The 24,800-nt window shown below is 47.1% G+C and overlaps 1 protein-coding gene and 1 long non-coding RNA gene across 6 annotated transcripts in view; one reads left to right on the top strand and one right to left on the bottom strand.

The window, feature by feature from the left end:
• Positions 1-8,875: 8,875 nt before the first annotated feature.
• LOC134485636 (uncharacterized) lies at positions 8,876-13,134 on the bottom strand. Its single transcript, XR_010063852.1, has 2 exons — positions 12,955-13,134; positions 8,876-10,422 (listed from the first exon to the last, which is right to left on the bottom strand). It is a non-coding gene; the product is annotated as an uncharacterized LOC134485636 (long non-coding RNA).
• A 148-nt stretch (positions 13,135-13,282) lies between these two features.
• Positions 13,283-24,800, top strand: part of Slc25a44 (solute carrier family 25, member 44) — a 14,830-nt gene continuing 3,312 nt past the window's right edge. Inside the window, exons 1-4 of one of the 5 annotated variants that reach the window (XM_039102759.2) lie at positions 13,393-13,802; positions 14,687-14,781; positions 17,312-17,949; positions 22,329-22,456. In XM_039102759.2, the coding sequence (XP_038958687.1) occupies positions 14,750-14,781; positions 17,312-17,949; positions 22,329-22,456 (798 nt within the window). In that variant the 5' untranslated portion in view covers positions 13,393-13,802; positions 14,687-14,749. Of the gene's footprint in view, positions 13,803-14,686; positions 14,782-17,311; positions 17,950-22,328; positions 22,457-24,800 lie in introns of all 5 variants that reach the window. The other 4 variants (XM_039102760.2, XM_006232720.4, NM_001108947.1 and 1 more) reach the window with 4 other exon arrangements.

Raw genomic sequence — 24,800 nt, 5'->3', positions numbered from 1 at the left:
GCTTATGGTGTGCTGTTTTTTCTTATGGCCAAGTTCCCATCAGGATAGCTTCGTGGAGGGCCAGGTCTGTAGGTGACACTCTGCAGCTCCTGCCTGTCCCAGCCAGCCCTTCCCTGGGCTCCAGGCAGAGAGAGCTAGGACTGTGTGGACCAGCCTCAGCAGTGCCTGTGAGACTGGCTGCCACACCTGCTGTCCCTGGCAGGCACTCCCACACTCCTCGCTCATCGTGACTCCAGCTCAGCTCTGCCCCCAGCCACAGTTTCTGGAGGTGCTCCATAGCCACCCCCACCCTGGCCCCATCCGTCTGTCTCCACACTTCCCCACACTGCCTTTTCCTCTGTCTGCCAGACAGGCAGCCTGCCTAACCTCTGTTCTTTAGTGTAATTCCCACAGGGCTTCTGCTTCACTTAGCTGGCTCCCTCCTTCTGACTACTGAACACATGGGTTTAGGGGCATCTACCTGTGATCCCAGCACTCAGGAGGGAGAGGCAAGAGAACCCAGAGCTGGAAATCAGCCTTGGCTAAATAAAGACAGGAGACAACCTGGGCTACCAGAATGTCTCAAAACGCCAAAACCGAAAAGCCAATAACCTTCCCCATAACTCTGGCTATTTAGTTCGTACTTGGTTTCCCTTTCCTGTTACCACTGAACAACACCCAAGAGTCCCGTTGCCCTTCCCTAGCTCTCTTTGAGCCCCTGTGGTATCGCTCTCCCACCCGTCTGCTCTGTGACCTCTCTAAGATCGCCACTGTGTCTTTAACAACAGCTTAACTGTGACCTCTGCTCAGTCACACCATAGCTGCCTCTTCCCTCGCCAAGCCAACCTTCTACTGTTGAGCTTGTTAAAGTTCTTAGAGCCAGTGAGATGGCTGGGCGAGCAAAGGCACTTGCCACCAAGCCTGTTTGACCTGAGTCCTATCCCTGGGACCTACTGAAATCTGAGCTTTACACATGTGATGTTGTACCTATATGCGCGCGCGTGCGCGCGCGCACACACACACACACACACACACACACACACACACGAGTGGGGGCTGGAGAGATGGCTCAGCAGTTAAGAACATTACCTGCTCTTGCAGAGGACCAGGGTTCAATTCTTGGCAACCACATGGTGATTCACAACAGTCAGTAACTCTAATTCTAGGGGATCTGAAGCCCTCTTCTGGCCTCTGCAGTAACCAGACATACATGCACATAGGTAAAACATAGCATACACAAAAAATAAAAATAAATCTTTTGTTTTAAATTGTGGCAAGTCCACATACCACAAAATATACCCTCAGCCACTTATAGGATAAGATTCAATGAACTTGGGGTTGGGGATTTGGCTCAGTGGTAGAGCGCTTGCCTAGCGAACCCAAGGCCCTGGGTTCGGTCCCCAGCCCTGAAAAAAAGAAAAAAGAAAAAAAAAAGATTGAATGACCTTGACTCACAGTATTGTGGGACACTATCATATGACAGTACCCGTGTTGTGTAACACTGTTTTGTCACAGTACTCACTATTGTGTGGCACTACTGTGAGACATTTCTCATACTGTGGTGTGGCACTGTTGTGTGACAGTGCTCACACTGCTGTGTGATGGCTTTATGGTCTTTCCACCTTGGAAGCTCTACATTCAAAAAATAGTCTCACCTCTCCTCGCTCCTTGGCATTTACTTCTCTGCTACTGCTTTTTTGTTTCCAATTTTCTTTTCTCCTTTCCTTTCCTTTCCTTTCCTTTCCTTTCCTTCCCTTCTTCCCCCCTCCCTCCCTCCCTCCCCCCCTCCCTCCCTTCCTTCCTTCCTTCCTTCCTTCCTTCCTTATTTTCCTTTATTTATTCAATGTACGAGCGCTCTGCTGCATATACATATTCAGGTCAGTAGAGGGCATCGGATCCCATTACAGATGGTTGTGAGCCACCATGTGGTTGTGGGATTTGAACTCAGGACCTCTGGAAGAGCAGTCAGTGCTCTTAACCACTGAGCAATCTTACCAACTCCATTTCCAATTTTCAATTAAAAAAAATTTATGTGTGCATCAGGGAGTTGGGCATGCCTGTGTTTTGTTTGTTTCTCTGTGTAGTCCTAACTGTCCAGGAACTTATTCTGTAGACCAAGATGGCCTCAAACTTACAGAGATCTTCCTGCCTCTGCTTTCAGAGTGCTAGGATTAAAGGTGTGTCCCACCACTATCGGCTGTTTTTGGCTTTTACTGGGGCAATTTTTTTCTTTCATTTCTTTTCCCCTTATGGACTCCTTTTCTTCCTCACACCCTCAAAGGCACTGAACAAAAGGTCCTGCCTTCTCCACCCCGGCCTTCCCCCAACTAATCTTGCTGCACCTAAGGCCTTTAGAACAAGGACTTCTCGAATGAAGCCCCAGGAGGGCCTGAGACTGAGACTGGGCTCCAGGGCTTTGCTGAGCTGTTCAGGAACTTTGGTAGCCTTTCTTGGTTGACCCCAATTTCTCCTCTTGGTTGGAGGAATGAGCAAGAAAACAGTCATCTTTCCAGCATCCTGGGTCCCTCCCTGCCTCAGAGCCCAGTTGCTTCTCCTGCTCCAGCAACCCCTCATACTTCTGGTTGTCTTTAAGACTCACCCAGAGGCTTCTTTTTTTTTTTTTTTTTTTTTTTTTTTTTTTTTTGGTTCTTTTTTTTCGGAGCTGGGGACCGAACCCAGGGCCTTGCGCTTCCTAGGTAAGCGCTCTACCACTGAGCTAAATCCCCAGCCCCACCCAGAGGCTTCTTGAACCATTTAGTCCCTGTGGTGGATAACTCCAGAGGCCAGCTGAGCTGAGCTAGGGAACACCTAGAAAGCTGGCAGAACTGTGAGGCTGTTTCTAGAGCAGACAGACAGCACTGGCTGGGAGAGAGCCAGCCTTGAAGTGGCCGGCACTATCTAGTGACCTTCCAGACTCGAGGATTTAACACCAGTGTCCCGAGTCCCAGCTTCTTAGCCTCAGGTCCCGAGTCCCAGCTTCTTAGTCTCAGGCGGAGAACCGCACTTGGTCCCGAGTCCCAGCTTCTTAGTCTCAGGCGGAGAACCGCACTTGGTCCTGAGGTTTCTGAACTTGGACTGAGCAACCCTACCTACATCCCGGGGCTCCAGCTTGTGAGGAACGTGTCGTGGGATTCCTCAGCTTCCATAATCATGGGAGCCAGTTTCTCTAATTATCTGTCTGTCTGTCTGTCTGTCTGTCTGTCTGTCTGTCTGTCTGTCTGTCTACCTATCCATCCATCCTTTTTCCTCCCTGTGGTGAGCCTGCCTAATATATCTCTCTCATCCCCCTTCCTTCCTGCATGGTGATACATACGTACACTTTGCTTTCTATTCAGTGTCCATAGCTGCTGAGCCTGCTCCCATGTTCTGGCTACTATGAACAATGCTGCTATGAACACAGAACTAAAAATTCTCCCAATTCTTTTGATCACACCCAGAAGCAGAGCAAATGGATCATACCGTGGCAATTCTGTTGGCCTTCGGGAGGACCTCACCCTCACCCGGTGCTCCCCACCCCTTCACACTCTCTACCTATTGTACATATGAGTGCAGGCAAATATTTTTCTCAGCCTACTTTAATAAGGGGTCAACCTGCCTTCCAGCCCTCCCCCTACCAGAGGTAATGGAAAAGAAAGGTGTTAGGATATGGGGGAAGTGGAATAGTTTAGAAATAGTTCTTAGGATAAGATTCAGTGGCCTCGACTACACTCACTCCCAGTATTGTGTGACACTATGGTATGACAGTGCTCACACTATTGTGTGACAGTACTCACTAATGTGGTTCTATTGTGTCACAGGAATCACACTATTGCGATTGGGATGAAAGTCCAACCTTCACTGTCCTCAGCCCAGTCCACTAGCAAACACCAAACATGAACCAGCAACTGCAGCCCAGTCCACTCGGGGGACACCACACGTGAATCAGCAAGGCAGCTCAATCCGGAAGAAACCTTGGCTTTCCAGTTGGCCTGAGTCTGCAGAAGCAGCAAGAGGCTGCAGGAATCTTGAGACAAGTTCTTTGTTGAGTTTCTCTTTATAAAGTCATCACAGGCAAAGCTCAGTAATGCAATACAAGGTAACCAATCCATGCATGTCATCAGCGAAGGCTAGCAAGGCAGAGCAAGGCAAACCAATGCTCGAGTTCCCTCTGCTGCGGGGTCATATTTACACGCCTTCATCACATGTCCTTTCACATGTCCGCTATCACCTGTGTGCTCAAGCAAAACATCATTTCACATAACTGACTTCCAAAGAAACCAGAAGTTTCTACTTCACACCGGCTCCAATGTCCTTACATTCTTTTTTCCAACACTTGTTTTTATTCTATTTCTCAGAGCCATTCCAATAAGTGTTATAAGGTGCCTAGTCGTGGGTCCTTTTTTTTAAAGTTCTTTTGTTGTTTTTGCTTTTTTGTTTTTTTTAAAGATTTATTCATTTATTATATATAAGTACACTGTAGCTGTCTTCAGACACACCAGAAGAGGGCATCGGATCTCTTTACAGATGGTTGTGAGCCACCGTGTGGCTGGGAATTGAACGCAGGACCTCTGGAAGAGTAGTCGGTGCTCTTAACCTCTGAGCCATCTCTCCAGCGCCAGTTGTGGGTTCTTAAAATTTAGACATTTTTATTTTATGTGCCTGTTTTGCCTACATGTATCATGTATGTATATGTATGTGCATCACCTGCATATCTGGTGCCTGCAGGTCCAGAAGAGGCTGTCAGGTCCCTTGGACCTGAAGTATTAGGTAGTTGTGAGCTGCCACGTGGGTGCTGGAAACTGAGCTTAGGCCGTGTGTCCAGGCGCACGCAGCTCCGCTTTTCCCTTCAGTTGTCCATATGAACTGCTCTTGAAGAGAACCCAAGTCTCTTAGGTCACACATGTCAAGAGACTCACACTGCTTGTAAACCCACTTCTAGGAGATCTGACTCACTCCTCTAGTATCCTTGGGGACCTCACTCATGTGCGCGCGCGCGCGCGCGCACACACACACACACACACACACACACACACACACACACACACACACACACAGAGGCTACATTTTTTTTTTTTAATCTTAAAAAACAATGGAACCTGGGGCTGTAGAGATGGCGCAGAGATTAAGAGCACTGACTGCTCTGGTCCTGAGTTCAATTCCCAGCAACCACATCATAGCTCATGACCATCTGTGGTGAGATCTGGTGCCCTCTTCTGGTGTAAAGGCATAAATGCAGGCAGAATACTGTATACATAATAAATAAATCTTAAAAAAAAAAAAAAAGCAGCAAACTTCTTTTTTTTTTTTTTTTCTTTTTTTCGGAGCTGGGGACCGAACCCAGGGCCTTGGGCTTGCTAGGCAAGCGCTCTACCCCTGAGCTAAATCCCCAACACCGCAAACTTCTTCTAAACACCTCAAAAAGAGGGGTTGGGGATTTAGCTCAGTGGTAGAGCGCTTGCCTAGCAAGCCCAAGGCCCTGGGTTCGGTCCCCAGCTCCGAAAAAAAGAACCAAAAAAAAAAAAAAAAAAAAACACCTCAAAAAGAAAGCTTCCAACGGTCCCCAGGGCCTTTGAGCACATCTCCCCTTGTGGTCTTCGGTCACTCTTCACAAGATATTTCTTTCTGAGATGTTCTAATGCTTTGCTTTTTAGTTTTTTTTTTTAAATTTATTTACTTTATGTATGTGAGTACACTGTAGCTGTTCTCAGACATACCAGAAGAGGGCATCAGATCTCATTACAGATGGTTGTGAGCCAACATGTGATTGCTGGGATTTGAACTCAGGACCTCTGGAAGAGCCGTCAGTGCTCTTAACCGCTGAGCCAGCCCTCCAGCCCGCTTTACTTTTTATTACGTTTATTAATTTTATTTATTTATGTGTGAGCAGGGGTGCAGGTAAGTAAGTGCCACAGCAGGTGAGCGGAGCTCAGAGGGCTTATGGGAGGGCCATTTCTCTTTCTCTACCATATGGATTCTGGAGAGCAAACTCAAGTCATTAGACTTGGTGGCAAGCCTCTTTACCTACTTAGCCATCTTGACAGCCTCTTGCTTGATTTTGGGTAAACATTCTTTTCCACTTTTACAATTCTCTGTGAGTTCTTATTTTCTTTCTTTCTTTTTTTTTTTTTTAGATTTATTTTATTTATTATATATAAGCACACTGTAACTGTCTTCAGATGCACCAGAAGAGGGCATCAGATCCCATTACAGATGGTTGTGAGCCACCATGTGGTTGCTGGGATTTGAACTCAGGACCTCTGGAAGAGCAGTCGGAGCTCTTAACCACTGAGCCATCTCTCCAGCCCGAGTTCTTATTTTCAATTGTTGTAATTTAGCGTATGCATGTACCTATGTATGTGTGTACCTGTGTGTATATGTGTGCACGCATGCACGTGTGCCTGTGTTTACCCTGTGTAGGTGTACATAGAGGCCAAAGGAGTCCGGTCCCCTGGATCTGAAGTTACAGATGTCAGTGCGTCAGACGGTGTGCGAGTGAACTCCCCGTCTCCGCAGGAGCAGCACATTCCGAATCACTCCACGGATCTTCAATGGTTTTCATTTTTATTTTTGGATTTATTTTTTGTGTATGATGTTTTGCTCACACATGTTGCCTCTGCACTGTGTGCACGCCTGGTGCCCAAGGTGGCAGTGGATTTCTTGGAACTGGAGTCATGGGCTATTGTGAGCTCTTAACTGATGAGCCATCTCTCCAGGCCCCCTTTAAAATGCTGATTTTATTTTCAGTTATGTGCCTAAGTGTGTCTGTGTTTGGGTATGAACATGTGGAGCAGATACCTAAGGAGTCCTGGAGAAGTCACCAGCTCTTCAGGAGGTAGAGTGACAGGGGATTAGGAACCATCCAGTGTTGATTCTGGGAGCGAAACTCAGGTCTCCTGCAAGAACCATCAGCATTCTTAATTGCTGGGCCATCTCTACAGCTCCTGTTTCAATTCTCTGAATAGGAGGCCAATGCTAACCCCATGTGGTGCTTGTATATGCTCGGCCCATGGGAAGTGACACTATTAGGAGGGGTGGCCTTGTTGGAAGAAGTGTGTCATTGTGGGAGTGGGCTTTGAGGTCCTATCTTCAGGAGCTATCCACTCAGGCCCTGCCCAATACGGAAGAGGCTTCCTCCTAGCTTCCTGGAAAGGAGTCTTTTCCTGGTTGCCTTCAGATGAAGATGTAGACCTCTCAGCAACTCCAGCTCCAGGCCTGCCTGGACACTGCCATGTTCCTGCCTTGATGATAATGGACTGAAGCTCTGAACCTGTAAGCCAGCCTCAACTAAATTCTGTCCTTGGTCATGGTGACCAATTATCAATAACAAACGTCCATCTTTCATATTTTCTGAATCTCATGTAACCTAGGCTGGCCTCAAACCCATGATAATTACCTGCTTTAGTGTTTCATGTGTTGGGATTACATATGTGAACTACTATGCTTATCAAGAGTCTCTCGGGCTGGAGAGATGGCTCAGCGGTTAAGAGCACCAACTGCAGGGTTGGGGATTTAGCTCAGTGGTAGAGCACTTGCCTAGCAAGCGCAAGGCCCTGGGTTCGGTCCCCAGCTCCGAGAAAAAGAAAAAAAAAAAAAAAAAAAAAAAAAAAAAAGAGAGCACCAACTGCTCTTCCAAAGGTCCTGAGTTCAAATCCCAGCAACCACATGTTGGCTCACAACCATCTGTAATGAGATCTGATGCCCTCTTCTGGTGTGTCTGAAGACAGCTACAATGTACTCATATATAATAAATAAAATATTTAAAGAAAAGAGTCTCTGTCTCTCTCTCTGTCTCTCTCTGTCTGTCTCTGTCTCTGTCTCTCTCTCTCTCGTTATATTAAACCTAGGACCTCATGATATATGCTACACAAGTGCTCTACCACCAAACTATATCATCAGCCATTTTTTTATTATTGATATTAAAAAAAAAGGCCCAATCTGTCCATGAACTCACTGTGTAGCCCAAATAGGCCTTAAACTTGAAATCCTCCTGCCTCATCCTTTCTAGTAGCCAAGATTATAGGTTTGTACCACTACTCCTGGAAAGAGGAGCTATGTGGCGATGTGTTATGATAAAAATCTCTTACCTTCTAAGAGACTGGAGTTTTTTCTGGACCTCACAGCCAGAGTTAATAATATGCCTTGAAGTCACTTAAGACTTAACACGGATATCCTGCTGTGTGCTCAGCCTGTTAGTTTAACCCGCCTTTAAGAGAACAGTGGAACAACCAACCTTACTTGCCTTGGATTCCTATGTAATCGACACTTACATTCTGAGCTAATGCATAGCTGTAACCTTAAATTACGTACTCCTCCACATCCCTGACCCAGAGTAACATGTCTGTGTGTCCTAATAATCATTTACTGAATACAGCAAAAATAGAGATCGGAAGCAATCTTATAAAATGAATATTCCCCATAAATGTTGTACACAGTATTTGGGTAATGCTTGATAAACAGTGATGTTTATAGTACAGTTTGTTTTCTGGGTCAGTTGGAGTCTGTGACTTAATCTCTTATAAAACTGTTAGAGGTTTCAATAAAGAGTACAATTCCTTCCCCATGGGATGTTTCCTGTGATGTTCCACAAAGACAGAGCAAAGCCCTTGGCTGGGACGGACACATCCACAGACTTAGACACAGATTCACAGCTTTCAGGAAGGCACAGATTCAAATAAGGGACAGACAGAAAGGCGGAAGACAGGGAACAGGAGTGGAGAACACACATCTGGACTTGCTCTTCACTAAAGACACCAAGAGGAAGTATTATGGGGTTTGTGACCCCTGGGAGAAGAGCATACAGTCTATGGCATAGAGTCAATCCAATTACAATTGAACGGCTTATTGACTAGCTGCCAGCAGGACGAACAATCTCTGAGCCAAATTCTAGATTGCCGTGAGAAGGGAATTGAAGGAAGAATTTTTTTTTTAAAGATTTATTTATTTATTATATATAAGTACACTGTAGCTGTCTTCAGATACAGAAGAGGGCATCGTATCTCTTTACAGATGGTTGTGAGCCACCATGTGGTTGCTGGGAATTGAACTCATGACCTCTGGAAGAGCAGTCGGGTGCTCTTAACCGCTGAGCCATCTCTCCAGCCCCTGAAGGAAGAATTTTTAAAGGCCTTCACTGTCTATGAAAACAAGCAAAAACTGGTCTGTTCTACCAGGTTAAGTGGTTAAGGCGACCTGAAACAATCTTTGGGTATCTGCGTAAGAAAGTTGTAGAAGCAAAACAGCAGTTGGTCATGACAAGTGGATAGTTGGAGCTGCACACTTTGGGGTACAGCTCATTCAGTCAGGGTAACTGGAAACCCATCTTACAGGGCCCAGAGTCACAGACAAATGGCTAGTGATTACCAAAATGGATCCCTAGCATAAAACGCAGTTTCTTCAGCATCACAGAAGTACTGAGAGCACTTTTGTTTCATTTTGCTTTTAGTCAATGCATTCAAACCAGCCGCAAAGCAAGGTTTCTTTGTTAATTTTTCTTTATTCTTGAGAATTTCCTACATGATTATATCTATACCCATTCTCTCTCCAGTTTCCCCAAATTACTTCCAAAATGGCTGCTTTGAATCTCATGTCCTTTTGGTGATGACCCACTAAGTCCAATTAGAGCTGCCCATATGTGCATGGTTGCCATTCACTGGAGCCTGGGAGATCGACCAGTGGCCACATATGCTTTAAAAAGAGAAGAGGGGGCTAGAGAGATGGCTCAGAGGTTAAGAACACTGTCTGCTCTTCCAGAGGTCCTGAGTTCAATTCCCAGCAACCACATGGTGGCTCACAACCATCTGTAATGAAATCTGATGCCCTCTTCTGGCCTGCAGGCATACATGCAGGCAGAAAGCTGATGTATACATAATAAATACAAAAAATAAATAAATAAAATAAAAATAAAAAGAGAAGAGAAGACAGAGAGACAGAGAGACAGAGACAGACAGAGAAACAGAGACAGACAGAGACATACGACTAGTATCTTCTCTAGTATCTATCGACTGTCAATAGCTGCTCAGTAAGGAGTGGGCCTGGACAGCACCTCCCATCTATGCCAGAAGAAAAGGGGCTTTCTAAACCCAATTCTGCCTCAGAGCCTAAGCAGCTTCTTGTTAAAGTCAGAATACAATGAAAAGAGCCTTAGGAACTGTGGGTCTTGCTTCCAGCTCCTTTGCAACTGAGCCACGAGCGCATCTGCTATTCTCTTGTGCCTGCCCTGAAAGTCCTGCTCCTTGGTAAAGCAAAGACGGACAGACAGCTGGCCTTAGTGAACTAGAGGTAAGCGGGTCCTTTGGGTTTGCAATGCCATCCACGTTGACTGTTGTCCTCCACAGAAACTTTTCTAGCATCCCACAGTGCTGCTTTGTGAGCCAGGAGCTGTGTCATCTTGGAAGTCCAGTCACTTAGTCGCTGGGATCTACTGAGCACGTGGTGTGATGAGCAAACTGGATACCATTCTTGCCTCTGAGGAGAGTGAAAGACAGAGAGTGCACAGAGACAAAACAGCATCCAGTTCAGCTGGGCGCAAGGACACCTCCTGCTTGAGTCCCTGTGTGACAAACATGACTCTCTCCTTGACACAACCATCTGGGTCACTATCACAACCTCCACCAATCACAAGCACCCAGCTGATTAAAATAAGACCCAGCCCCAGTCCTGTTGCCAATGTGCTCATGTACGCTGGTGCCCACGGTGGTCAGAACTGCGTATCAGATGCCTTGGAGCTGGGGTTGCAGGTAGCTGTGAGCCAACTGATGTGGGTGCTCGAAAGGAAAGTTGGAAGTCGAGAGAAAGTCAGTATTCTGCTAGCGGCCTTCAGATGAAGATGTAGAACTCTTAGCTCCTCCTGTACCATGCCAGCCTGGGTACTGCCATGGATGATAATGGACTGAACCTCTGAACCTGTAAGTCAGCCCCAATGAATTGTTGTTCTTTATAACACTTTAAAAAAAAAGAAAGTTGAGAGAAGCTTGGTTACAGGATACTGTAAAGAGGTGTGTGTGTGTGTGTGTGTGTGTGTGTGTGTGTGTGTTTGTGTTAGAGAGAGAGAGAGAAAGGAAAGTTACAGTTAGAGTGAGGAGTAAGAAATTTGTGCACGAAGGTCATCACAGATAGCAAGGATATGCTTGTATATTCATTCCTCCAACCAAGCCAGTTCAGTCAGTCACCAGGGACTCAAGAGAGTGATCAAGGATTGAGAAAAAAAAAAGACAGACAACATTATAGCATGACTCCAGTCAGTGCTGAGGCTGATACAGGTTTATTTTCTCTAGTCTGCTTTTATATCATTCTAAATACATTCAAAGAATAAGGTCAGGAACAAATAAGGCACTAAACAAAGCCCTGTGGTATTCAGGAACATATCAGGATGATCAGGATCTTGAGCTACTTCCTTGTCCTAGCCCAATGCCAAATTCCTACCAAATTTCTAGAAGGCAGCCTCAAAAGCTCTCCACATTCTGCAAAGCTAGAAGAGAGTCAGAGTTTTCCCCCAAACCCCCGAAATAAAATGAATGTTCAGAGGCCATCATGATGTCTCTAATGCCTGTAATCCCAGAAGATGTCATGACGACATAGGACCACTGCTATAAATCTGAGGTCACCCTAGGGCACAGGTAAGTTTCAAAATAGCTTGGGATACCTTGTTTCAAAACAAAAAAAGGGGTTGGGGATTTAGCTTGCCTAGCAAGCGCAAGGCCCTGGGTTCGGTCCCTAGCTCCGAAAAAAAGAAAAAAGAAAAAAAAAAAGAAAAAAACAAAACAAAACAAAACAAAGTCACCTGGTATCCATTAATTAGTACATTCAAATTTTGTATTTTTATGTATTTTTATGTATTTATGTATTTTTGAAAAATAAAAATAAAAATGAAAGATTGTGTCCTAGTTTGCTTTTTATTGTTGTGATAAACATCAAAACCAAAACCAACTTGCCAAAGGATTTATTTGATCCTTTTTTTTAAAGATTTATTTATTTATTATATATAAGTACACTCTATCTGTCTTCAGACACACCAGAAGAGGGCATCAGATCTCATTACAAATGGTTGTGAACCACCATGTGGTTGCTGGGATTCGAACTCAGGACCTCTGGAAGAGCAGTAAGTGCTCTTAATCGCTGAGCCATCTCTACAGCTACTTGATCCTTTCTTTGATCTTCCCCCCACCCCCACCGGAGCTGAGGACCGAACCCGGGCTAGGCAAGTGCTCTACCACTGAGCTAAATCCCCAACCCCTCTTTGATCTTTTTTGAAACAGTCTCTTTATATATTCATGTCTGTCCTAGAACTATGTAGACCAGGTTGGCCTTGAACTCACAGAGATCCTTCTACTTTGCCTCCTATGTTCTGGAACTAAAGGCTTGTGCAATCACACTCAACCTGGATTAATTTAATCTTACAGGTTACAGTTCATAATAAAGGGAAGGCAGGGCAGGAGCTCAAGGCAGGAACCCAGAGGCCAGAACTGACACAGAGACTGTGAGAAAATACATAGTGCTTTCTTCTTGGGCTCACATTCAGCTTGCTCGAGGGTAGCCTTGCTCACACTCCACTGGACCTTTCCACATCAGTCATTAACCAATAAAGTGCTAACAAACTGGCTTACAGGCCCACTGAAAGCAATTACTCAACTTATATTCCCTCTTCCCAGATGAATCTAGCCAGTATCAAGCTGACAAACAAAAAACAATAACAAAAACTAACCAGCCTAGACTGAAAGTATAGAATAAACAAACAACTTTCAAAAGTCTATATATGTGTAAAACCAGACCCAGAGCTGGTGTCACTGCTCGCTGTTTCTCTAATTTGAGTTCCTATATCTGGAAATTAGCTACCTTATCTTGCCTTCCTTTGTCTCTACTGTTTGGGCTCCAAAAATGAGAAAAGTTATAGAAAAACTAAAGATTAGATTCCCGCTCCTCTCTACTGAAAATCAAATTCTAAAATTTAGGTTTAAGTATAAAGATTCCCCTAGATCTTTAAACGAAAGGTGACTTAACTGTATTGTCAAGAAGAGTCCGGGAAATCAGGAGTGGAAGAGCAGGTCTGCAATCTTAGCACTTGGAAATCTGAGGCAAGGAAATTAATGAGTTGGACGTCCCCCAGGCCTTCGTAGTAAGACTTTTCCCAGAAAGAAACGAAAATAAAAGAGAAGAAAAGATAAGAGAAAAATAAAGAAGAAAAAGAAAAAGAAAGGAAGGGAGGAAGGGAGGGAGGGAGCAGCGGCCTCTGCCTCCCGGTTTATGTGTCAGCCAATTACGAAGTCCCCTAGCAGGATACGCATGCGTGGTTGGCTTGAGTGCGAATAGAAGCTAAAGGAGGCGGTGCTAGTTACCAAATCAAAGATGGCGGAAGAGGAGCCTCTAGAGGGAGGCGCAAAGGCTAATAATGTCATTGGTGGAATTACGGCTGCTTCACAGTGGGAGGAATGACAGCATCCCAGTTTCCGGTTCCGGCAGTACCGGGGTCCCAGCCGAGATGAAGGAAGATGCGAACTGGGTTTGGCTGTCGCTGGGACTGGTTGGTAGTGCGGGTGCTGCGGTCTAGGAGTCCCAGTCTCAGACGCGGCTAAACCGCCGGAGTCTGAGAAGGTAAGCGACCACGGTGCTTGGGTGCCTTGAAGGATCAGAGTTACCTAAGGATCGACTTGTCGAGGAGGCAGCGGTTGTCTGTTTGCTCTGCGGGGCTGCATCGCCATGGGAAGCCGCTCTGCAGTTTGGGCAACGAAAGGCAAGTCCCTCGAGGCATCTCGTCCTGGCAGAGGAGCATGAGAGACTGACAGCTAGAGAAGCATGGCGAGGGGCATGCCCGAGGACCCTGAATTGGCAGTGCAAGAGCCAGACAGAAGGTGCATAAAGGAGGGTGTCACGTGGAGTATGTGGAGGGGATTGTCATGTGGTGTGTGTGATGAGGGATCACGTGGAAATCTACTGAAGACCAATGAAGACTTGGTGGGAACCTCACCGTGCCGGAGGGAGGAGACTGTCTTAGATTGCGAGGCGACATAGTCAGGACCTAGTGAAGGGATAGGTGTTCCATCATACAATTACGTTCACGTTCATGCGGGTGACAGCTCTCAGAATGCAGAGCCTAAAGTGACAAGAGAGCAGAAAGAAAAGAGGGCGAAGAAGTCTTCGTTCTGTCTGAGAATTGCAGCCCCTAGGTGTCTGGTCAGGAGTTGACTATCGAACGTTGCCCCGAAGTGGTGGGAGTGGCCGAGCGAAAAGATTGGCATGGACCAGTTAGTCATCATTGCTTCCATGTCCACGGATGGAATCCGAGGACTCCTAACCTTGTCCTAATGATGTTGGAATCTGAGAGTAGTTATAATTCTTATAGAACTGACAGGCTCGAATAAGGAAAGCAATGCTCTTCCCACCTTTTGACACTCCATGTAAACCATGTAGAGATGCTAGAGTGTTGTTTCTTTTCTTTTTTTTTTTTTAAAGATTTATTCATTTGTTTTATATATAAGTACACTGTAGCTGTCTTCAGACACACCAGAAGAGGCCATTGGATCTCTTTACAGATGGTTGTGAGCCACCATGTGGTTGCTGGGATTTGAACTCAGGACCTCTGGAAGAGAGTGCTCTTAACCGCTGAGCCATCTCTCCAGCCCTTTTTTTTTTTCTTAATCAGCAGGTTTACAGTATGAAGTCTCTTCCACCCCCTAAGATGGGGTCTTACTGTGTAAGCCAGGCTGACCTTAAATTCCTGTTTCTCTTGCCTCAGCCCCCTTGTGCTAGGGTGACAGACACGTGCTACCACATCTGGCTCTGCTCTTCTATAACTCTAATGTCCCCGCTGTCTGTGAACCACTCTGGCAGGTGAGAACTTAGAGCATCCCTGTTCAGTAGAACTTTGTGCAGTAAGAGAAATACTTTACTGTTAATTTAAAATACCTCCACAGTTATCAACTCCAAGAGCCAATGATCTGGCTCAGTTGGTAGAATGCACGTAGCATGCAGGAAGCCCTAGGCTTTGTCCCAGTGCGGAATAAACTGGGCAAGGGTTATCCCGGTTCACATCTATAATCTCTGCATTTGGGAATTGCAGATAAGAGGTTCAGGAGTTCAAGGCCAGCCTGGGCCACATGAAACTCAAACCAAGCAAACAACGGCAGCAAAGAAAAGCAAGAGAGCAGTTACGAGTGTTATGTGAGGGGTGGGGTTAACAGGTGCATATTTGGGCTAGTCTGTTTTCTGTTTCATTTGATAACTTCAAGCATAAAACGCTCCCTAGTCTGGGTGATCTGTTGGGATGCACAGAAGGCACTTAATGATTCACAAACAATGCTATTGTTGTTGGTTTATTTTAAGCAGGATTTCTTGTGAGCCTAAATGGCCTCGAACTTGCCATATGGTCAAAGATGACTATACCCTTGTGATCTCCTACTTCCCAAATGCTAGGCCTATAGGCATGGGTCACCATCTTTTTTTTTTTTTTTTTCTTTTTATGCCATGCCGGGGATTGGATTTGGGGCTGGGTACATGCTAGGCAGTCCCTCTGTCAACTGAGCTACAACCCCAGCCCCATGAACAGTTTTAAAGGTGCCAGAAAATCCAGAATTGGAGCCAAGTACACAAATAGGTCAGACAGAGGGCCAAAAGGAAGTTGGGCTGGCTGAACCAGGAGAAAAGAAGGCTGAGGAATTATTGTATTCGTATTTCTGCAAAGAGGATTTTCCAGCAGATGAAACAAGAGAAACCAATATTTCAGCAGGACGTCCAGAGGTTATAGGACACTGGAGCAAGCTGAGATCCCACTCTTAGAGGAGAAACTTTACTTATTCCAAGGGTATAGTACCATTTGGCCTCTTAGCCATTTGATTTGTGCCTTATTGTTTGGGTCATGACCTTTAGTGGGATTACTGGCCTTGGGAAATCCTGGCTTCCTTCTGGGGGTTTACGGTTGGTTGACACACATGAGAGATGGAGAAAGGGGAAATGGAGCAGTGGGTTCTGCCTCAGGATGGCTCAGTAGAGACGCCCATAGTGGTGACTCGGCGTTACAGGTTGAGAAGGTGCTCAGGGAGCCAGCTCTCAGAACAGAGTACTTGGTTGCTCTGCCCTTCTGCCCTGCCTAGCATGCAGTTTGTGCGTGACCCCAGCAAGAGGTCCCTGCTTGAGTCCTGCTTTGTTTGTCTTGTGATGACACCATGCCTGCTCAGCCAATAAGCTCAGTCACTCCACAGGAGCACTAAGAAAGAGAAGGCAGTCCTCTGGAATAGGGCTGAGAGAACTGGCAGTCTCAAGGGCGTTTATACTGCCTCCCATGGGAGGACTTGGTTTTAATTTAAACAGAGAGAATTGCACTGAGATGTTTGGCTCCTGTGGCACAGAAAGCACATGGAGTAGAGCCCTCGGCTTCATCTCGCCTTCACTGCTGAGCAGCTGCATGGCTTGACCGTTAGAGTCTCAATTTGCTCCTTTCCCAGAAGTATTTTTGTTGTTGTTGTTTTGTACACCCAGGGTTAGCCCAGATACAAGCAGGTCCTACAGCTTTCTGGGTTCTTCAGAGAAGTCCACTCAGGTGTCTCTTCTCTCTTTCTGGGGCAAGGTAATGACCCAGGAGGACTCTGACCTTTGACCTGTTCCTGACTTTTATACTCCTTTCCCTAGAGAGTGGGGAGGAGGAGGTAATGTCCTGTGGTGTGAAATCCCTCTCCACACCTGTCCCAATACTTTCTTCTAACGTAGATTGGAGAAAATATAAATTATTGTTGGGGGTGCAGAGGTGGTCAGAGCAGCCAGCATGGGGACAGAAGTGAGGTCAGCAGGCAGCAGATGTTAGTAAGGTGACCCACATTGAGCATCTACAGGCAGAGGCGGGTGCTTCTTCAGAGGAGCCAGGAGCCGTCCAGCCTCTAAGAACTCCTCCCTGGCACTCAGTAACATCCTGTTATCCATGTAGGCCTTGAATCCTGTTATCCATGTAGGCCTTGAATCCTGTTATCCAGGTAGGCCTTGAATTATGCCGGGCGGATGTATTGTCCATAGCATTCTAAGCACTCCCAGGTCGGTCAGAGAATGGTCCCTCTTCAGGACTGAGATGCCAAGACCTAGGTAGAGACAGAGTTCAGAATGGTTAGTCCTACACACTGAGTCGGGGCTGAGGTGTGGGGATGTCAGCATTGCTGTGTGGTGAGGAAGGATTTCAAAAGGTTTGTCAAAGACAGAAGTGCAGAGACGATGCTCTGGGTTGTGGACTGCAGAGCCAGGCTGTTGGAAGGCTAGGCTTTGCTGAGGTGAGTGTCCCAAGAGATACAACCTGAGAGGTGGACTTTGAAGCCTAGGCAGGAGGGGAAAGAAATGAAGTTCCGACCTTCCTCACATCTCCCACCTGCCCAAATCCCAGGTCTCCGGGCAACATGGAGGGCAAGCGGAACATTCAGATCATCGAGTGGGAGCACCTGGACAAGAAGAAGTTCTACGTGTTCGGTGTGGCTATGACAATGATGATCAGGGTCAGCGTGTACCCGTTCACCCTCATCCGCACCCGCCTGCAGGTCCAGAAGGGCAAGAGCCTCTACCATGGGACCTTTGATGCCTTTGTCAAAATCCTTCGAGCAGATGGAGTGACTGGCCTCTACCGGGGATTCCTGGTGAACACCTTCACACTCATCTCTGGCCAGTGCTATGTTACCACTTACGAGCTTACCCGGAAATTTGTAGCTGACTACAGCCAGAGTAACACAGTCAAATCACTGGTAGCCGGTGGCTCAGCCTCCCTCGTGGCCCAGAGCATCACGGTGCCCATTGATGTTGTCTCCCAGCATCTGATGATGCAGCGCAAGGGTGAGAAAATGGGTCGGTTCCAAGTGCGTGGGAACCTAGAGGGACAAGGGCTGATTGCCTTTGGCCAAACTAAAGACATCATCAGGCAGATCCTGCGGGCTGATGGGCTTCGAGGCTTCTACCGGGGCTATGTGGCCTCACTGCTAACGTATATCCCAAACAGCGCGGTTTGGTGGCCCTTTTACCACTTCTATGCAGGTAAGCAGGGGCTGGGAAGGAGAGCACTTACTGATGGGCAGGGATAATGTTGCTCCTGGCTGATTTTAGAGTGGAGATGAGTACAGAGAGGGGATCAAATCAACCCCACTGAGTGTTGGTAAATGTCCCTACTGAGCCCAGCTGAACCCTAGTTTTGCTAGCCCCGTTTCTTCTACATAGCACAGTATTTCGTCTAGACTTTGTGGTAAAACTAAACCCCAGCACTGTCACCCTGACCCTTTGGGAGAACACTCTGGCAATCGGTTTTTGTTCTTGTGGTTTTGTGAGGCAGGGTCTCTCTGTTTAACCTAGACTGGCTTTGAACTCCCTGTAGTCCAATGTAACCTAGAACTAACAACAGTGCTTCTACTCCATAAGCACTGGGATTACCTCAGCAAACACTTAGGAAGGCTGGGGATGTGGCTCAGTTGAGGAGAGCTTGGCTAGCATACACAAGGCTGAAGGGTTAGTCCCCAGCACTGCAGAAAAGCCACCCTAACTAAGACTAAAGCGAGTGCCCAGGAAGGCATTTTCTCTGGAGTCCCTCTGCCCTCTGTCCTCCCTTGATCTCGTGAATACTTGAAAGAGTTTTGTTTCCCCTTATACCCACTTTCTGTAGCATTGCTAGCCAAACCTGTCCAGAGGTCTTGACCTACGATCTAACTGTGGGCCTCTGTGCACCACCAGAAGGCCTGACCCATCATTTAAAAATTAAATATTGGTTTTGTTTTTATTTTTTTTTATTATTATTATTATTTTTTTTTTTGGTTCTTTTTTTTCGGAGCTGGGGACTGAACCCAGGGCCTTGCGCTTCCTAGGCAAGCGCTCTACCACTGAGCTAAATCCCCAGCCCCGGTTTTGTTTTTAAAATAGGGGTTTTATCTTACGGCCCTGGCTAGCCTGAAACTCCATATGTAGCTCAGGCTGACCTTAAACTCTGAGCAGTTCTCTTGCTTCAGCCTCTCAGGTACTATGATACAAGTGTGCGCGCCCTGCTTAATTATTTTGAGGCAGGGTCCTGCCTATGTCCCCTCGGCCGCTGGAGTCACTTCCATACTCAGCGTGTTGGTTTGTTTCTGAGACTGGGACTCAGGTGACTCAGGCTGGCTTTAAAATACCCTCTGCCCACCTGGGGCTGGGGTTATGGTCGTGCACCCACCACCCAGGGCTTTGTTTGAGTCAGGATTCATATAATCCAGTCTGGCCTTAAGCTTGCTCTGTAGACAAGAGTGACTTCAAACTCCTGATTCTCCTACCTCTTCCTTCCCTCCGAGTGTTGGGTGACAGGCATGTGTCAGAATGCCCAGTTTGTTTGTTTGTGACACAGAGTCTCTCACAGTGTATAGCACTCGGGCCTCCAGCTCATTGTGTGCTTAAAGGTGCTCTCTCGCTCTCTCTCTCTCTCTCTCTCTCTCTCTCTCTCTCTTTCTTAACTCCTGCTATGTGGACAAGGCTGCTTGATGCTGGCTTTCTGATCCCCCTTCCTCTGCCCCCTGAGCGCTGGAATTAAAGGCTTGCACCTTGTCTGGTTTATGCAGGGCCAGGGATCAGATGCAGTGTTTGAGCTGTGCTAGGTAAGCCCTACCTACTGAGCCATATCCTTAGGCCCAGTTTATACTTTTGAGACGTCTCAGTAAGCTACTAGATTGGACTTGAACTTGTTCTGAGGTCCATACAAGCCCTGGATTTGTGATCCTCTGCTTCTGTTGCCCAAGAGCCTAGTTGACATGTATCTAAAGTAATTCCTGGAGGGGCTTCTACGTCCCTTTGTTCCCAAATAACTGCTGGGCATCTCTACACCAATTCTAGCTCCTGAATAAAGACACAGACACCTGGCATATTTACTAACAAGCTGAAAACCTAAGCTGGGCAGGTTCTGAGCTGTTCTAACCCGACTGGGCTGCTCATACCCAGACAAAGACCCGTTACTTGCCATCTGGTCTTGCCCTGGCTCACTCTGGTCCATGTGTGTCCTCATGGCTGCCCTCTCATTTTGACTTCATGTTGAATCCTCTTGGTTCCTCACATGGTCTCCCATACCTTCTTCTCCTTCTGCCCCCCCCCCCAATTGGGATCAGAAGTCCCTCCCTATTCTCTTCTGTTCAGCTAATTGCTAATCAGCTTTTTATTAAACCAATCAACTGTTTTGCCCCAGGAAAGTGGCAGCTTGTAGGAGCAGGGCCAGTGCGTACAGGCCCAGAAAACAGGAGTGCAGGTACCAGGGCTGCAGCCTAATGACTGCAAAATGCCTCCTTCAGGAGAAAAGGGGCACCCACGAGACAAACTCAGGTCACCTCGTTTCTGTTGACATAAGGAATACAGTTAGGAAGTGGGGAAGAGGTAGTTCCAACAGGCTTACGAAATTCTCCATGACACCTGAAGCTGTCCATGTCTCCTGTCGAAGCTGTGACTTCTGCCCCACCAACCTTCTTCCTACATCTACCTAGCCTCAAACTCACCAAAACTAAGCAGATGAAAAAGAATTCGGAAGGACCGGTGACTGACTAGGAAACTGAGAGATCTCTGAGATGATGAGTGTGTGACCTGCCGTCTTAGGGAAAAGCTCGAGTTTATGTAGTGTCCTCCAGGTCCTTGGTCACTCAGTTCCAATCTCACCCATTGCTCCTTCCAGTCGCTCTGTTCTAAGTCACTGGTCTTGCTGCCCCCGCACCCTGCAGGCATGCCTCTGCCTCAGTGCTTTTATACATGTTACCCTGTACTTGGGGAGCTCTCTGCCTGGGCACACTGGCTTATATTTTCACCATCAGGTTGTTTCTGAACTTCACTTTCTAGGAGGCGCCTTGACTGCTTTGTTTAAAATCACAGCTTGCTTGACCTCTACCCATGGTGTTCCCAGCCCTCCTTCCTTTCCCATTTTACCTTAGCTCCAGCCCCCTGACATGGTGTTCTTTGCGTACTATCCCTTCTCTCTTACTAGAATGTGCACTTCCTGAGGGCAGGGATCTGAGGCACTCTCTTTCATTCATCGAATGCCCCTCGGGACCCAGGATGGCTCTCTGAATCTTTGCTGACTAAATGAATGAACTCTTGCCTCAAGAGAGAGAGTAAAGCAGAGAATCTGTCCACAGGCTCACTTCCCAGTGGCGCTGTGAGAAAACGGGCCTCGGTGCGTTGGCACATCGGCAGCCAAGTTTCTCCGTTTTCTCTTGTGCTAGTGATTGAGCCTAGGGACTCACACAGAGCAGGACAGAGCTACACCCCCAGTCCTTTTATATTTGACTTTTTTTGTTGTTGTTGCTCTTCTTGTTTTGTGAGACATGGTGGGCCTTATAAACATTGGCAAGCATGTAGCACTATGCCCGCTTTCTTTTTAAAATGTAAACAGAATGTATCTCTCGGAAGTCACTGTGTAACTGATAGCCTTGACCTTCTGACCCCCATGTCTACTTCCTGAGTGCCTGGATTACAAACGTGTCCCACCCACCGTGCCTGGTTTTCTGGACTGGGGATCAGATCCAGAGCTCCATGCATGCTAGACTCTGTGCCTTCTCGGCTCTGTGTATGTTAAGCGAACACCTTGCTAACTGACCCCTTTAACTTTTTGAGACAAGAGTCTCACATAGTCTAAATTGCCTGGAAGTCACCGCAGCAGACTTCCAATCCTACCTTCGTCTTTCAAGTGCATCACCGTGCCTGACTGCATTGCTTGTTTGTCTTGTTTTTTGAGACATGGTTTCTCTGTATAGCCCCTGGCTGTCCTGAAACTGGCCTTGAAATCAGGGATCCGCCCAACCCTGGAATTAAAGTCATGCTTCTTCATGCCCAGCCATTTTTCTTTCTTGGTATAATCTGGTCCTCCTTATAGGATAAGACTTCCTGCTTTAATATTAATTGCTTTTATTTATAAAAATATGTACACAGTCCAAAATTCCAAGTGACTTTTGAAGGGCTAGGAGTATGGCTGAATGGGTAGAGTGCTTGCTTGGCACACATGAAGCCCTGGGAGCTCTCATCTCCAGCAGTGTGTGGTTTGGGGATGACAGGAGGGTCAGGGCTCATCCTCTGCTACATACTGAGTTCCAGGGCAGCCTGGGCTACATGACACCTTGTCTTCCCCAGCCCCCGAAAAGGTATGCAGAATGCAGTGAACGGCCTTCCTACCCATGTCTGTCACCCAGTCCCTTCCACAGAGACAACTGTGACCTTTTTAAATGGGTACACCATAATGACTTCTGGAAAGCTCCAGAGATATATGATATGCTTCTCAAGTGGATGCAGGTGGAAACAGAAAGAGAAAGTTCCAAGTGCAAAGGTCCAAAATGGCCAAGGACAGAGGGCTTGTCTTGGCTGTACAGGCGGCGTGAGGGTAGATGGGTGGTACCTCGTATCTTGAGGCGTTGTCTTTCCCTGGATTCCAGAGCAGCTGTCGCGCCTGTGCCCTCAGGAGTGCCCTCACATTGTCTTTCAAGCCATCTCTGGGCCCCTGGCTGCAGCCACTGCCTCCGTCCTCACCAATCCCATGGATGTCATCAGAACCCGTGTGCAGGTAATACTGGCCTCCTCCCCGCCTTTGACTCAGACAAGCTGTTAGAAGCGAGACCTGTAGGCCTCTAGTGTCCCTGTGACCTCAGTGTGACCCTGGTTTTAGTCAGTCCTGTGATCATCCAAGCCCCTCCCTGTCCTTATCTCTGCAGACGCCCGGCTGAAAGTGTCCAGCTTGTCTTTTCTTGCTCTGCCTGTACCTTGCCTATCTACCCATTTGCATGCCCAGCCTTGGGAGCCCTTACTGCTTTCTTCTAGCCTTCAGCTGGAATCTGTTCCATACTCTGTTAGCCTAGGCACTAAGCCACCCTCCTTCCTCACCTTGCAGGCTTGGGGTGACTAGACATTGATTTCGTAGTAATTTCAGGCATCTCTGATTTTTCCACTAGGCCATGAATCCATAGGGAATGAGAAACTGAACTCAGAGAGATAGTCTCTAAAGAAGTGATCTGGGCATAGGGAGGAAGAAGAGGGGCAGTTGGGAACAATGAGATGTGAGGGAGACACAGATGTCTTTTCCTCTCAAAACCACCCATTTCTTTACTGTGTGTACACAAGACGGACATGGTATGAGCAGAAGCTAGAAGAAAACTTGGGCAAGTGGGTGAGTTCTTGCCATGCACTGTGTGGGCTCTGGGAACCAAACTCAGGGTTGCTGGTCCTTCTGTTTGTTTGTTTGTTTGTTTGTTTGTTTTTCAACCCTTAAAGACAGGTTCTCATGCATCCCAGGCTGGATTTGAGCCCCTTAAGTAGCTGTGACGATGGCTTTGACCTCCTGACCCTCCCGTCCCTCTAGAGAAGTAGGGTCAGAGGCACGAACTGTCGCCCCTGCTTTCAGAGGCACTGGACTTTTCAGCAAATACTGAAGCAACTGAGCTGCCAGCTTTCTTTAGTTTTGTTTGTGAGGCAGGATGTCATGTAGTCCAGTCTGGCCCCAAAGCTGCTGTTGTAGTTGATGCTGGCCTTAAATTCTTGATCTTCCTGAGTTCTGGGATCCCAGGAAGATACCCTGTGTTTGGTGTCTGTTGTTTTTGAGACAAAGACCCATAGTTCAGCAAGGCTGTCCTCAAACTTACTATGTAGCTGAGGATGACCTTGAACTCTTGATTCTCCTGCTTCCACCCTCCACAGACTGTTTAAAGGTGCATGTTACCACGCCAGCTAAGAAACTTGCATGGGTTTTGTTTCTGGTTTTTTTTTTTTTTTTTTTTTTTTTGGGGGGGGGGGTGTACACTACTGTGTGCATGTGGAGGTCGAAGGTTAACGTGCAGTAGCTTCTACCATATAGGTTCCAGGACACTGACCTCAGGTCATCAGGCTTGATGGTAAACACTGAGCCATGTTGCTGGCCCGAAAGACTTTTTAAATAGGTTTTACAGGTTATACTGGGTAGATGCATTCAAAACCCTGACAATTCTTGGTGCTGCTCAGAAACTGTAGTTCCTGTCTAAAGTCAACCCTGAAGACAGTTAGCACCAAGAAATAGGATCTAAATGTGGTACATGATACGCACAGCGTAGGTTTTGCTGTATTAAGTCTTAGGTGTGCAGCAAGGGGGGCTCTTGTGTAACTAGGGTAACTTAGGAAGAAAGGTGGAGAATCGAGAGATATCTGGGAGAAGGATCCCTGAGCGTGGCGAGGACAGGAAGGAAGAAAAGGAACTTTAACGGGTTGGGGTAAAGTTGATTTTGGGGGCCATTAGAGTGTCCAAAGAGAAGGACAACAAATAGAGGCATTTTTGTCCCTGGGAAAATGTGCTTCTTCCAACATTTGAAAATCAATACTGTGGCATCTGATTGGGCCCTCCGGTGTCTTTACCATGGAGAAGAACCAGGATTGCCTCATTCTTTCCTTACCCCTTCCCTGGGTATCTTGGGAGCCAACCCTAGGGATTGCCTTTGAGGTAGGTCCCTGCTTTAAGGAGCTTCTAGGCCAGAGGCTTGGGCTAAGCTAGACATATCCTGGGCGGAACAGAGTGGTCAGATGAGATGTCAGGGGAAGAGTGTGGAGGAGGTGCTGAAGGGGGAGGGGCAGAGCAGGGAGCTGTGGCGGATGGGGCAGGCGTCACCGCACTGGAGAGGGAGGGTCTGAATAAGGAATCCTTTGCCCTGCCTTGGCACAAGTGCTCTGATGTGGGCCCTGAAGTTGTGATTTGCGTGTAGGGGAAGGAGGTAGAACTGTGAGGGAAAAGGGAAGAGATCCTTGTCCCGGCTACTGGGTGTGTGACCAACAATGAGAACAAGAGGCTTCCAGCCCTGAAGCCTGGAGAGACTGAGATGACCGGCGGCAGCCATGGATGGGCAGAGCTCCCTGAGGGCTTTCTTGGGGAATGAATGCAGCCTTCCAGA

The sequence above is a fragment of the Rattus norvegicus genome, chromosome 2 (assembly GCF_036323735.1).
Source record: "Rattus norvegicus strain BN/NHsdMcwi chromosome 2, GRCr8, whole genome shotgun sequence".
Classification (NCBI taxonomy): domain Eukaryota; kingdom Metazoa; phylum Chordata; class Mammalia; order Rodentia; family Muridae; genus Rattus; species Rattus norvegicus.
The sequence above is the reverse complement of the archived record's forward strand: the minus strand, read 5'-3'. Positions and strand labels throughout refer to the sequence as shown.